General features: G+C 39.5%; 1 protein-coding gene across 1 annotated transcript in view; it reads left to right on the forward strand.

Annotated features, from left to right (window-relative positions):
- The window catches only part of cadpsa (Ca2+-dependent activator protein for secretion a), a 479,373-nt gene that overhangs the window by 293,191 nt on the left and 171,269 nt on the right, over positions 1–14,913 (forward strand). Inside the window, exon 18 of the mRNA XM_030723859.1 lies at positions 12,558–12,664. Within this exon, the coding sequence (XP_030579719.1) occupies positions 12,558–12,664 (107 nt within the window). The remainder of the gene's footprint in view (positions 1–12,557; positions 12,665–14,913) is intronic.

Below are 14,913 nucleotides of genomic sequence, written 5' to 3' on the forward strand. Positions count from 1 at the left end.
GACTCAGATTCCAATCCTGCACCCTGGTGACAGGAACTACAAGTTACTGTAAAGGAGCCTGGTGTTTCCACAACATGCAGCAAGGTCTGTGTTCCTGTTCAAAAATATGACTAGGGTGTACCCAGCTGACCACCCCAGTGCTCCAGTTACAGCATATGTAATACTAGATGATCAGAGTAATAGATCACTTGCACGAATTGGGTTTTTTGACTTATTCAACATATCATGGTCTCTCTAACCCTACACTTTGAAGATGTGTGCTGGAACATTGGTAACAGAAGGCAGGCAAGCATGTGGCTTTCTGATAGAACCCATCAATGGCACCCATCATTACCACCACTGATTGAATTGAACTGATTAACAAGATTCCAGATAACCATTCAGAAATGCCAACACTGGAAGTAGCATTAAACCACAACCATTTGAAGCCTTTTCCGAGGTACATTCCCAAGCTTGACTCCCAAGCTTCTATTCTCCTCTTGCTAGGCGGAGATAGAATAGAATAGAATAGAATAGAATAGAAGAGAATAGAATAGAAGAGAATAGAATAGAATAAAATAGAACTTTATTGTCATTATACATACAACAAAATTAATCATTATACAACAAATTATATAAAGTCATTCCGTCATAATATAACGAAATTGGGTTCAGAACAACCATCCAGAGAAAAAACAGATAAGACTAACATAGGGGAGATGGGTGTCCGCAGCCGCTGGCGCCGCCGCTACAATCAGTCCCCGGAAAAGGAAAACAAACACACATCATGGTATAGTTAGGTTAAAAAAAAGTCATCTGGTACAGTGCTCTAAATGAGCACCATACCAAGGTCCAAAAAAAAAACACCTTAGCAAAGCATATTTGCACATTTAAAGCCAGGATGGCAATATGGTGGGTAAGGAAGGGGCAGAAGGGGATGCAGATGGAGACGAGAGGGTAGGGGCATTGCGGAGCCAGATGCCAGCTCCTAGCCAAAACAGTTTGCTGATAGTGATGGAAGTTCATCAGCAGCCGTGGTACACCAGATCCAGATCACACAAATCACAGAGAGGGCTGAGGGGAAGAGCGACCATCACACATTGTCCCGGAGAGATCAGCCCAAGGCTGGCTAGGGAGCCGAATTCCTGATAATGCAGATATTGTTTTGGAACAGGCTGCTTGTTTTTTTCCAACAGCCTTCAGTTTCACTGGGGAACCCATTCAGTAAATCCAATATTCCAAATTCATTAGTTACCGTCCTCGCCGTGCAGAACTGAACCTTATCTCCAGATCTAACCCCTTTGCCTGCGAGGACATTCTCAGCTGGACTACCCGTCAGCTTTCGGCTCAGGTCCACCAGGCTTTGAGTCTGAGTCTGTACGGCTCTGCATAGCCCATCCACCTGTATCTGCAGCCTCGGCAAATGTCAAACTGCTGCCCAGATTTTCTTAATTTCCCGGTAAATCAGGTATTATCCTCCAAGCCCAAACAGAAGAATCCATAAGGCCTGAAGACAAGTGAACAGTCCTCATAATGCACCCTAGGCCCAGAAATTGGACCTGGGTTGGATGATAGTGGGAGATGTGTGCACTGGAGATTTTCAGAGGGTGGCTACTACTAGCTCATACTACTCAAAAATATTGAGAAATGGGTTCACCTCTCGCTTTCAGCCATGCCCATATAATTACATTGTGAAAGAGGGATATAACAACTCTGGACCCTTCTTGTTTCCTGTCAAGCAAAGATTCCCTTGTCAATAAGGAATGGGTCACTTTAAACTGTGATGTGTTCCAGACAACAAAAGATGATGACGCAGAAACTCCTTCAATATAGGACGCACAGGTCAAGGACATCATTGAACAAGAAGTTTACAAGGATCAAGAAAACTGGTGGGTGGCTCTCCTACCTTTCCAAGCTGAACAACAAAGGCTCCCTGATAACTGTACGTAGGCACTTGAAAGCCTTAGATCACTAGAGTAATGTTTTAGGAGAAGGCCTGAAATGAAAAAAACAATTTGTCCTGTTCACGGATAGGATCTTTCAGAGTGGGCATGCTGAAGAAGCTCCAAAACTGAAACTTGGAGCGTAACACTGGTACATACCTTGCTTTGTGATCTACCATCCCAAGAAACGTTCTCAAATAAGAGTAGTCTTTGACTCCAGTGCACAGCATGAAGGTCTGTCTCTGAGCCAAGTACTCTTAACTGGACCAAACGTTAAGAATACCCTGATAGTAGTCCTCCTTAGGTTCTGGAAAGAGGAGATCACCTTCATTATAGACATACAGCAAATGTTCCACTGTTTCATGGTCCAACCTGAAGATCAAATCTTCCGCAGGTTCCTCTGGTTTAAAGACAAGACAGAGTGAGTGCGGACAGGATACAACACAATTCGTTGTGTGTGACTTTTACATGGATGATGGGTTAAAGTCCCTGCCCACAGCAGACACAGGTATTAATCTGCTTAAAAGTATTCAAGTAATGTTGCCTTACTCTAACCTCAGGCTGTATAAGCTAGCTTTGAACAGAAAGGAGGTCATGGAGGCCTTCCCCAGTGATGTGAACAGACTTAAAGAATTTGGACCTTGCTACCGGGACTTAGACTCAGACTGTTTTACCTACTATGTCCAGGATGAGAAAAAGCCATTCACTCAACGAGGAGTTCTTTCAACTGTGAACACCCTGTATGATCATTTTCAATTTGTCTCTCCTTTGACAATTCAAGGGAAGTTACTTTTTCAGGAACTCACCTCAGACTCTTCAGCCTAGGATACTCCACTGCTAGTGGGGAAAGAGAAGGTATGGGACAGCTGGAGAGATTCTCTACAAGAGTTAAAGAATCTAAGAATCTCCAGACCATAATCAAATGTGTTATCATCTATGGCCAAGCTAATGGAGCTCTGTGTCTTCTCAGATGTTTCAGAAAAGGCAATAGCCACACTTGTAGTGATGGGTCGGTCGCAAACGATCCGGCTCTAAGAGCCGGCTCTTTGAAGTGAACGACGGGAGCCGGCTCCTGGTAGTGAGCCGTTTCTTTTTTCTTTTTGTTGTTTTTTTTTTTTGGTGGAACCCGCACGTGATTGGTTAAGATTAATGGTAGCATATGATCGTCTACACTGAGCAGGAGGGGAGGGTCCATGGACACACTGTGCAGTGAGTAAACAAATACCAGAGAGGGAGGGGCTCCTGCAAAATTCGCTCGTAGACAGGAGCTAAAGGAAGTTGCACTACACGCTGGAATGGTGAGGAAAATGAGTGACGGAAAACGTACTAAAGAGTGGACACATTTTAACCTTATACCTCCAAACATGTCGAAGGCGACACAGCGTACTTCAAAAGTGCCGGCGTTTGCGGACTTCCGGTCACAAATACCGTAATATCACTACATGACTGTGAAGTGCAAGTTTCTGAGCTTTCAGGAGCCATTTGAATTTTTTCGGTAGCACGAATGGTCGCAGAGTTAAGGTAAAAAGCCAGCTGATCAAGTTCCTTTGACCAGCTGACTCTGCAGTGAGACACTACGTCTTAATCAGCTGTTCGCGGCTAGTAAGGTCAGGAAACCCGCGATTCAGGAGCAATTGCATGACATTAAAGGATTAATGTGATAGAGTTTACACTGCAAATTTAAAATTTAATATCGAGCAGGCTCCACAAACAACCGGAACAGGCGTATACAAATTGCTCATCCCTCAGTGCAATTAGAAGAACAAAACGACAGGTCATCTGGCAGGAGAAACAGGATCAACTGCTCAAAGGCTTTTGTTTTTTCTGATTTCCAATCTTTTGTTTTAAAATTTGTATTTTGGAGTACTCTATTATATGTTGAGTACATAAAGAAACGTTTGATATAGGCCTAAAGTATGTTTTTACATTAGTAATTCATTTTACACTTTTTTTTTAAATTAAAATCTAAGGAGCCATTTGGGAGCCGAAAGAGCCGGCTCTTCTTTGGAAGCCAAGCCTAAAGAGCCGGCTCTCTGAAAAGAGCCGGAATTCCCATCACTACAGAGTTGCCTATCTGAAAACTGTTGACGCAGAGGGAAAATACTGCACAAGACAGGTCACAAATAAAACCAGGTTCGCTGAATACCCAGAATATACAATACCTCAGCTGGAGCTTTGTGGGGCGGTTATGATAGTAAATCTCTCTGAGGTCATAATTTCTGAAATAGCCATCATATTTGATGCAATCACATGCTACACAGACAGTAAGGTTGTGCACAGGTATATTTACAATGAAAAAAGGTTTTATGTATATGTCAGCAACTGAGTGAACTGAGTGAACTGCTGAACTGAAAAGGATCAGATGAAGCACGGTGCCATGCAGTATATGTGTCAGGGTTATTATAGTTACTGAAAACGAACGAAATAATGAAAAATGAAATTGAAAAAACATTGTCGTTGACTGAAATAAATCAAAACTAAAGTTAAAAGGAAAACACGATAACTAACTTAAACTGTATTGTGAGTTCAAGAAACTAACTAAAACTATCTAAAATTATGGATAAAATGACATTCCTTTTCTTGTCATTTTATTTAAAAGCCTTGTGGATTGATCATTTTTTTTTCTCTCCGAGTTTAAGCTGGGAGCGCCGTCGGGCAGCTGTGTGCGTGCTCACCGCGCTCACCGCGCTGGTCTGAAAATTAATGGCAGCTATAGGTGTAGGAACTGTGGGGAATGTGAGGGACGTGCCCCCCCCCCCCCCCCCCCCCCCCAATATTGGAGACAGACGCATTTGTCCCACCCAAAAATTACACCGCGGAGGAGAAAAAATTTTAACCTCGCGTGCTTTTATTTTGAAAGCGCAACATAGCGCCATGCCACTGCGCTCCCCCTGCCCCCCTCTGAATGGCTCAGAGTGTTTGGGAGGCGGAGACAGCGACGGGAGTCAGAAACTCTTTGAACGAGGTAAAACGGTCTGTCGGGAATGTTACCATGAATATGGTTGTTTGTCAGTTTACGTTCATACATAGGATAAAGTTTACTTACTGGACAAGAAGTCAATTTGCAATGAATTTCTAATGAGAGGCGGGAAAATCATTTTGGCTCTTCTGCTTAGGCCGATGTTTTTAACCTTTTGTGTACCTGTTTGGCTAAATGCAGGGCTGTAAAGAGGCACACAGCTTGTCTATTAAATGTAAGAGGTATCACTTTTATTTATTTCTTTTGGTTATTATTTTTTGTTGATATTTTGATTCAATAGATTAGAGGCATATTTTAATAGCTGTTTTTAACTTAAAAAGTGAATAATTTGTTCATTACATTATTTGTGAGGATTCTTTCATATCAGAACGTTGTTTAACGTTGTTTATTATTATCCATACAGTCCAGATACATTTTATTTATTACACTCACCCATATAATGCATACCATGTATACTATGTACCTTACCGGCTACAAATGAATATAATATTTTGATATCTGTATATAGTGTTTGATGTGTGTGTATATGTGTGTATATGTAAATGTGTGTATTGACACTGATATATATATTTTATGTATATACTGAGCTTATCTTATCTTAATTAAAGAACTAGTTCTTTTGCCAGTCAACTTACATAAATTCATTTTTGACCATTATTAACCAATAAAACATATCAAACTTTGCACTTCTGTGCGTTACTAAATTATTTTTGTGCTACTGAAATATTTAGCGTGCTAGTATATGAAGGAGTGTGAGGGCCACATTAAGAAAAAAAATTTATCATTTTGAGCATTTTGTGCATTTTGAGAATAAAGTCATCATTTCAAGTCAAATAACGGCCACAGCTGCTCCACTCTCTACAAAATGCCTTGGGCAGAAAAAACTTGATCAGCTGTGTTATTGTGTCTTGTGGGTCTACATGTCCCCTCTGTACTGTACGAAGGTGCAGCCGTCCTTCCATCTAACCATTGTCAGTTCGTGTGGTTTTTCCTTCTGAGCAGATGCAGCTTTCCGCACTCTCTCTTTAACGTCCACATACTTATCACTACATCGTGTTTATCTACTAAAAGAGAAATCATTTCCTTGTTACTAAAACCGATTTTAAAGTATAGTTTCACTAACTCATAATACAAGACATTCTGGAGGGGATAACAGACGTGTCATGGCAGTTGTTTGACTTGAAGTGACTTTAATCTGCACATTTTGACTGTTTTCTCAAAATTTTGAATTTATTCTCAAAACTCACAATTTATTTTTTTTCTCAATGTGGCCCTAATACTCCTTTGTACTAGTACCAGTGCAGCCAGCTGATAAAGTAAACCTGGAATGACATGGTCATTATGCTTCATAAAAGACTCAAGCCATTTTGTTTGGTGGTTTGTCCACGTCTTATGACTATTAAACACATATATATATATATATATATATATATATATATATATATATATATATATATATATATATATATATATATATATATATATATATATATATATATATATATATATATGTAAATTATACATGAAATAATATAGGTGTACACAACACTATTTTTCCAAGAAACATTTGAAAAAGGAGAAAGTAAAAGATTAAATAGCATTGTTATGCTTTGCTCCGATTGTTTACGGATCTGTCAGGTTTCCGATATGTGTCCCCTCCAATAGTAAACTCCTTCTGACGCCCTTGATGGCAGCGGTCTGCTCAGACAGCGGCAGAGTCCCATATGGAATTTCTTTGAGTCCAATAATACAGATAGAAGAGTGTCTTGTTGTGAATGATGAAAAATGTATGGAACACGTCTCAGTGAGGAAAAAACACCAACATCAAAGTCCACCTGAGAAGCGCACACAAGGCAGCTACGGAAACCGCTCTGAACTGACGTGATCTGGCATTCACCTCCAGAGAAATGTGACTACTCATCGCTGCCACGCAGCTGCAACGTTGTGATGAACCTGTTCCGTCCTTGTGCGTTTCTGGCCACTTTATCAGTGAGAGAATAACAATCAGGAACAATCAATATAAGGACTCACAACTGTCAGCAAATTCCTGGACAGAGACTGCTAAAACTGTCAGAATGGACATGAGGGAAAGAAGAAAGTGAAAAAACAGGGACAAATATGTTTGCAGCCAAAAAACTGAGCACAAAGAGCGAGGACCAAAAGAAGCCCCAGCCGCATATAAAACACCAGCACACGACCGTAAGGTAATGAACACACACAATCCAGCTACACAAGCAGAAATGCAACATGAGGTCGGCCACATATCGAGCATCTAACCAAGCTAGCTCCAAAACAAAAGCTGTTGTTAATCTGCTGCATTAAAGCTGAACTTTATTGGGAGTTTATTGTAGAATTTATTGAGTTTGGGAGTTCATGTTTTTCTTTGTTTCTCCCTGTTGATGTTCATGTGTGTCCTTAATATTATACACATTTAGCACATAGTGGTGCTGTCTTCTGAACAGTTGGTTGTTGAATATATTTCTTTAAAGGGTATCTTTTGTTGAGTTTTTATTACACAATAGTCACTCTTGTGCCTTGAATCTTGCACCTGACAAAGTATGAAAAACTAAAACTAATACTGAAACTAACGAAACTAAACTAAAACTAAGCAATAAACCAAAAATAAAAACTAATAAAAATGAGCAAAACTGCTCTGAAAACTAATTAAAACTAACTGAATTAAAGAAAAAAGTAAAAACTAACTAAAACTAAACGATAATGTAAAATCCAAAACTATTATAACCCTGACAATTCTGCAGACATTGCAACACGATCTATCATGGCAGATGGTTTTGATTATACAACATGGTTCACAGGGCCACCTTTGTTGTCTCAGACTGAAAATTTATCACCTGCTGTGCAAACTTTTGAGCTCTTGGAACTGGATCATGATGGTGAAATCAGGCCGGAAATCACAACTCTGCCAGTCATGGTGGTTAAATATCTTGGGTCTCACACTGGAGTTCTTTTAAATAAGCAGTTGGTACCCTTATTCACATCATTCAGAGCTTCACAAAGGGAAAGGACAATGGCATTCAGAAATTTAAGGGATGGCACCAGTATAGCACACCCCCAACAGTGGATATTCTTGATCAGTAAGGCAGTTCTTATCAGAACAGTTCAACATGAGGTCTATTCAAAAGAGCTGGACTGTCTTACATTCAATGTCAATATTCCAAAGAGCAGCCCATTTTCCCTGGATCCTTTCATTGACCCAGAGGGATTGTTGAGGATTGGGAGTTGTCTTACTGTGTCAAAGGTTGGAGTAAATGAAAAAAAGGGAACTGTTCTTGCCTGGACGGCATCACTTAACTACCCTCAGAGTGCATCATTTTCATAAGCAGATGGAACACCAGGGTGTGTATCTGTCCATTGTACAAGAGGAGGACATGCTGATAGTAAGAGGCAGGCTGTCCTCTTCACCTGTCTATGTGTGAGAGCTATACACATCAAGGCTATTAAGTCTTTGGATTCCTCTTGCTTTATAATGGCGATTTGAGGTTTTTTCTCAGAACATGGATGCATGTGGACCTTCAGCATCCCTCTTACATGGGAGGTTTGTGGGAAAGGATGATCGGGATCACACTTTGCATCCTGGACTCAATGCTTCTTCAGATGGGATCTTCCAATCTCCCACGACATGCTCACAACAGTTTTGGCTGAGGTCACAGCCATTGTAAACAAATGACCACTGATGCCTATGTCCAGTGATCCCACAGATCCTTTCATTCTCACACCTTCATTACTTACTCAGAAAATAGGCCCGTGTCCAGTTCCAGATGGAGAGTTTGGACATAAAGATTGGTTGAAAGAACAATGGTGCTTGAGTCCAAAGCTAATCTAATACATTCTGGAAAAGGTGTGGAGACAGTATCTGTCGACACTACGGCCTCATACGAAGTAGACATCTGACCAGCCTAGCCTTAAACAAGGAAGTGTCGTGCTCCTAAAGGACAGTTGGTGCAGAAGAAAAAATGGCCTTTAGGCACTATCACTGATGTGTATCCCAGTAAAGATGGAAGGATCACCAGGGAAGAAGGAACAAAGCTATATGTCAGATCTGTGAATGAGATGGTCTTGTTCATTTCTTCTGATAACTGAAATATGTTTTGAACTTGTCATTAAACTAAAGTTTAATGACAAGGTCAAAACACATATCTGGCATAATTGGGATAACATGTTTGCAAATCTGTCCCTCTGATGATGTCATCAGAGAGAGTCTGACATTGTTTGGGGAAAAGTGTGGCTACTCTCCTCTGTAGTTCCTTCACTTAAGATGGTCTTTGAAGGCATTGTTTGTATGTATTATAAATTCTGGGTTTATTTTTGCTAGTGAACGAATAATTTGTGTGTGTGTGTGTGTGTGTGTGTGTGTGTGTGTGTGTGTGTGTGTGTGTGTGTGTGTGTGTGTGTGTGTGTGTGTGTGTGTGTGTGTGTGTTTGGATAACCAACTTATTTGTACTGATACTGTGATTTTTATGGCCTTTCAGTGCTTCTAAAGGCATTTTATGTCATTTTCTCCGTTTTATCCTACTTCAACTGGCCTAAGTTTTCAGTGTGTTTATTTATAAGAGGATTTCAGTCTGAATGACATAACAGGAGGTCTATAGAATCTGAGATGTAGCTATTGCTTTATTTGTTTTTGTTCTGTATTGGGGTTTTTTGCAATTTCTCTGAGTATTGCACAGTCTGAAATTTGGTGTGATGCCCAGTTTTGGGAAGGCCTGCAACTGTGTTGAAAGATTTCCACTTGTGAATAATGTTTCTCACTTCAAAATGATGCACTTCAAGTTTTTTGGGAATGTCTTTATAACCCTTCGCAGATTGATGGGCAGTAAAAACTGCAGCTTTTATTGAGATGGGCACACTTGCTGATGATCAAGTACATTTTGTTAGAAACAGACTGCTATTTACCCTCCTAATTCTTGTGGTAGTAGTAAAGGTGCACTTAATTTTTCACTGCTTCTGCATTTTAGCTTATTTTGTATCAAATAAATAATGACACGGTGTAATATGTCATGTGTTGTTGTTCATCTGAGGTTATGTTTGTCTAATTTTAACACCTGTAAGAACCAGATTTTTTAAAATTATTTTTTGATGCTTAAACATTACAAGTGAATCAGGGTGTACTTTCTCTCTCACAACAGTACATATTGGAAAAGGAAAATACTGGGATTAGGAGAATAAGGCAGAGTTGTGTATTGGTAAATGGACTGGTTCTTCTATAGCGGTTTTCTACTCTACATGAGCACTCAAGTGCTTTCTACAGCATGTCTCATTCAACCATTCACAATCGCATTCATACAAGTGCTTTCTATGTCTAAGTGCTTTCTATCTAACATTTGCACACACAATCACACTGATGAACACATCAGGAGCAACTCTGGACTGAATATCTTGCCCAAGGATACAGTAGTAGCCACAATTTTTGAGAACGACACAAGTGTTGGTTTTCACAAAGTTTGAAGAATGATCAGATGAATTGCAAATAATTTCAGAGTCCCTCTTTGATGACCTAAATCCCTTAAATCAACCACTTATTGGATCATTAAGAACTTCAAGGAGAGAGGTTCAATTGTTGTGAAGAAGGCTTCAGGGTGCCCTAGAAAGTCCAGCAACCATTAAGACCATCCCCTAAAGGTGATTCAGTTGTGGGATCGGGCACCACCAGTGCAGAGTTTGCTTTATCTATCTATCTAGATCAGTGGTTCTCAAATAGTGGGGCGCGCCCCCTTTGGGGGGGGCGCGTGTGACCCTGGGGAACAGGCTTTTTTTTTGGGGGCCGTACTAGTATAAAGTGTAATTGCGCATCCACTACAGTAGGCGGCAGTGGCGCTGTCATTGTTACTTCTGTCACGTTTGCGACAGTGCAACATTTTACGACTTACAAGACAACAGGTTTGCCTTGGTTAGCAGTGTTGAGTCAACAGAAAGCTCCGACTGCGTTCTGCCTATAGCCTCCGTTATTCAACATAACAACCCCCAACATGAAAAAGTTTTTAACAGGGATGAAAAGAAAAGGGGAGAGAGACAAAGATAATGAGACAAAAGAAAGTCACCCGAAAGCTAAGACGAGGAAATACGACGAAGCGTATTTAGCGCTTGGCTTCACTGTCACTACAGTTGGAGAAGAGGAAAGACCGGTGTGTTTGCTGTGTCTAGTTGGTCAAACATGTTTACAGTTTAAACAAGGATTTATTTATTTTTAATTTCAGGCAATGATGCACTTAAAATCTTTTCTGTTGCAGACTTAAAACACGATTTAATAAAGTTATTCTTTGTAAGTTTGACCATATGTCTTTCTTTTTTTCTTTAATGTTAATAAGGATAAAATGTTATGCAGAGATGGATAGTCACAGTGGGGAGTGGGGGGCACGAATAGTTTTCTTCTTGCTAGGGGGGGCGTAACAGAAAATAATTGAGAAGCACTGATCTAGATTATCTATATTATCTGTCTATGAGTCAGGCTTTCAAATGAATTAAAACTGTGAGGGTATTTGGCTGATTAATAAGCTGGAGTGGAACTTTGCCCCCACTCCTCCTCCTCAGCCTGTGCTTTGAAGATTCTGATAGTTAGCATGACTCGGGAGTGTTGATTAATTTAAATTAAAATATTTATTCTGTTGTAACCTGTTGTAGGTCTCTGTAAAGCAGAATAAATCAATATGTTGATCAACTGTTAAATACTTTACTAACAGGGACTTTAAAGAGAGCGACCTAACGTTTAAAAATCCACATTTAACTGTTTTACTCTTTGGTGCAGTTGAACATGCTATATTGTTCTTTGTGAATTTTTATACTTAAGTCCTTCTTGCTGATTTTTGGTTTGTTTTTTGGTGGTCTGGGAGCAGACATAGTCTCTGTGAGGATAGGGTTTTTGGGGGATGACAGGACGACAGAAGCTGCAGAGAGGTGTGTAAGATTGCAACTCCACCTCCTGGTCTCAACACTGGTGTAAGGGGGTTTAATAGATTTGGCCAGATGAGAGCTGCTCCAGCCAAAGTGGGATGGATGCTGTCTCTCCTAACAAGACCGAGTTTTCCACATAAAGTTACCCAATTATCTATAAAGCCCACATCGTATTTTGTACACCACTCAAACACTGAGCAATTTAAGGAGAACATGCATCTAAACATCTGACACTGTGTATATATGCTCATCATGACCACATTACTGCATGATGAGTGTTTCATGTACATGCTTCGCCATTCTTTGTCCTGCTCAAATTTTCTTATGATCATCATCATCAAAGTGATAGAGATGTACCTCATTGGCTGCATACCACAGACCATCACTAATAATTTGCATTTATAAGTCCAAAACCAGGTCTGATACTAAGCCCTAATTTCAAGATGATATTTAATGCTGAATATGGGATTCTGCTAGTCATTCAGCATGAGGCTACTGACAGAACTAAGAATCCTTTAGTGCCAATGTTTTATATATATATATATATATATATATATATATATATATATATATATATATATATATATATATATATATATATATATATATATATATATATATATCTTTACATAGTTTTCTACACTTTTGGTTGCATGCATAGAGTATGAAGACCCTCTGTTAACTAAAGAATAGATTCTGATCGCATTTACATCAGAGGCTGACCACACTGATCTTTTGTGCTCTAGAAAATGTGGGGACATTAGCCACCCCGGCCAAAAAGCTGGAGGACACTATTCGTCTGGCTGAGCTGGTGATCGAGGTGCTTCAACAGAACGAGGAACATCATGCTGAGGTCAGTGTGCTCATATATGTGCATATATCCACACTCAGAAATACACAAAGTTTGTTAAAAAATATTACTAAGTAACTAAAACAAAGCTGACTTACTGCTTCTCTACCTTTTATTCCAATCACTTATTTGTTTTTGAATAGGGAAAAGAGGTATGTGATTGTCTTGGTACCATATGCCCCATTCCCTACCCTACCCCCTTATATACCTGTAAAACCTGTGCATGTACTTTTTGACACAGCTGTTGTTGTAAAGGAAAATTAACGTTTCCTTTTTCAACAATGACATAGAACCCATTTCAGTTTGTCACTGCCATTCATGTGCTTGTGGCAGTACTTTTTAGCGTCTAAGTTTGCAACAGTTTTGCATACATTGATAAAGAACAGACTCAAGTTCTTAGGCAGTGTTATTTATTTGTCTAAAGCATTAACCTGGTATGCTTGGAGAAAGCAAAGTGGAGAGCTGTGACTTTGGATAATGAATGTGATTTTCTTTTGTTAAACAACATACCTTATTTTCTGAGAGTCTACCCCAAATCATCCCTGAATATGCTAGCATGTTGGTTGTGTTTAACCATATATCATTTATGTATTCTAATAAGTAAATCATGTCTTGTTTACACATTCTTTTCAGTAAATTCAATAAGTGTAAGGTGAAGATACTTGTCACCTTTTCTTTTCTTAAAAAAATACATTCCTCCACTTTGAACCCTTCAGCACACATAATGGAGGATAGGAGGCGTGCTTTGTGTGATCAGAGAACATAATTACTGTTCTCGCATTTGAACACAATTCATTTTCCATCTTCAGTTATATTTAAGCTTTAAACTTTGGTTTTAATTTAGTTACACTGGTTCAAACATTTCTAACTATTCTGTTGTCTTTTATTAGTTTTCACTTTTGGCTCTAGTGCTGGTTTATCCATGTGCAACCTTAATTCCAGACATGAGTATTGCAAAGAAAACATCGCCTGTTCAAAAGCTTGTCGGAAAATATATTCACGTATATTGAAGTAAATGATTAAGTGTTCCGCTTAGTTAATATTTATAAGTAGATTTTAACAGTAAATAATTGTTCAATGGGTACTGCATAGAACTGTCTATTTTATACATGAAATTTATATTTTATTCAATATTGATAAATATATCTGACATAGGACATACAGAGATGAGACAACTAAGAGATGAATGAGTTATGGAAAGACTGATGACAGTGGTTAAAAAAGACACTATAAATGAGATATGCCCCCGGCAACTAAACACTTGACCCTCTTTGCACAATAACAGGGTAATTATATTGACCATTGTTGACTCTGGCAAAAAATTTGGATCCTGACAAGTAAAATAAGCAAACGGCAATAATTCCAGAATTGGAGGAGGTAGTATTATGGTTATTATTCTTTGCAGTTGTACTTTTCAGTATGTACCTATCCTCCAAGTTTGAAGTCAATATGTTGCACAGTTATTGAGATACTAAAAGTGTGATGGACAGACAAATAAACTGATGGACAAAGAGATGTGGCCTGGTTCAGGGGCTGGGTTGGCTGGGGTTGCTGTTGCTTATGGGGGTGGGTTTCATGAGCCAGTCTTAATAGAATGATAAAAAGATTAATTACAGACAAAATCTCTAAAGGGGCAATGATCTTGGATGTTGCATGTTAAGAGCCAAACATGAGTTTACAGTGGAGTAGGAGTCCAATGATGAGCTGCCTGTTGCTTGTTCTGGGTAGCAATTTTGAGTAACACTGCTTGTGTTGCTTTCCAATGATGAAGGTTGTGTTGGATGGAGGGAACACTTTACGCAGTCTCCTGGGAAGGGAAGAGGGGAGGCTGGCACCCCAGGCTTGACTCAAACAGAGATAGCCATTGATGTTAAGGAGTTGTGGGTGCACAACTCCCCCCAGGCCAAATGGGAACTGAGTAGTTTGGTTAGTAGAGGAGACACAGTGGAGTGCAGCCTCCAACTCCTGTTTTAGCCTTTCTGTCTGTCCATTGGTCTGTGGGTGGAAACCAAATGGTAGGCTGATCTGAGGGCCTAGGGCTATGCAGAAGTCCTTCCACACATGGGACGTGAATTGAGGGATGGTGATGATGGTGATGCCATCAAATTCAATGTGAGCTATTTTTTGTAAAATAGTACATTCTCTCCATTTAAACATTTGACATGTCTTCTGTGTTCTGCTGTGAATAAAATACATGTTTGTGAGATTTGCAAGTCATTGCATTCTACATTTTACACAGCAGCCCTACTTTT

The sequence above is a fragment of the Archocentrus centrarchus genome, unplaced genomic scaffold, assembly GCF_007364275.1.
Source record: "Archocentrus centrarchus isolate MPI-CPG fArcCen1 unplaced genomic scaffold, fArcCen1 scaffold_29_ctg1, whole genome shotgun sequence".
Taxonomy (NCBI): Eukaryota; Metazoa; Chordata; class Actinopteri; order Cichliformes; family Cichlidae; genus Archocentrus; species Archocentrus centrarchus.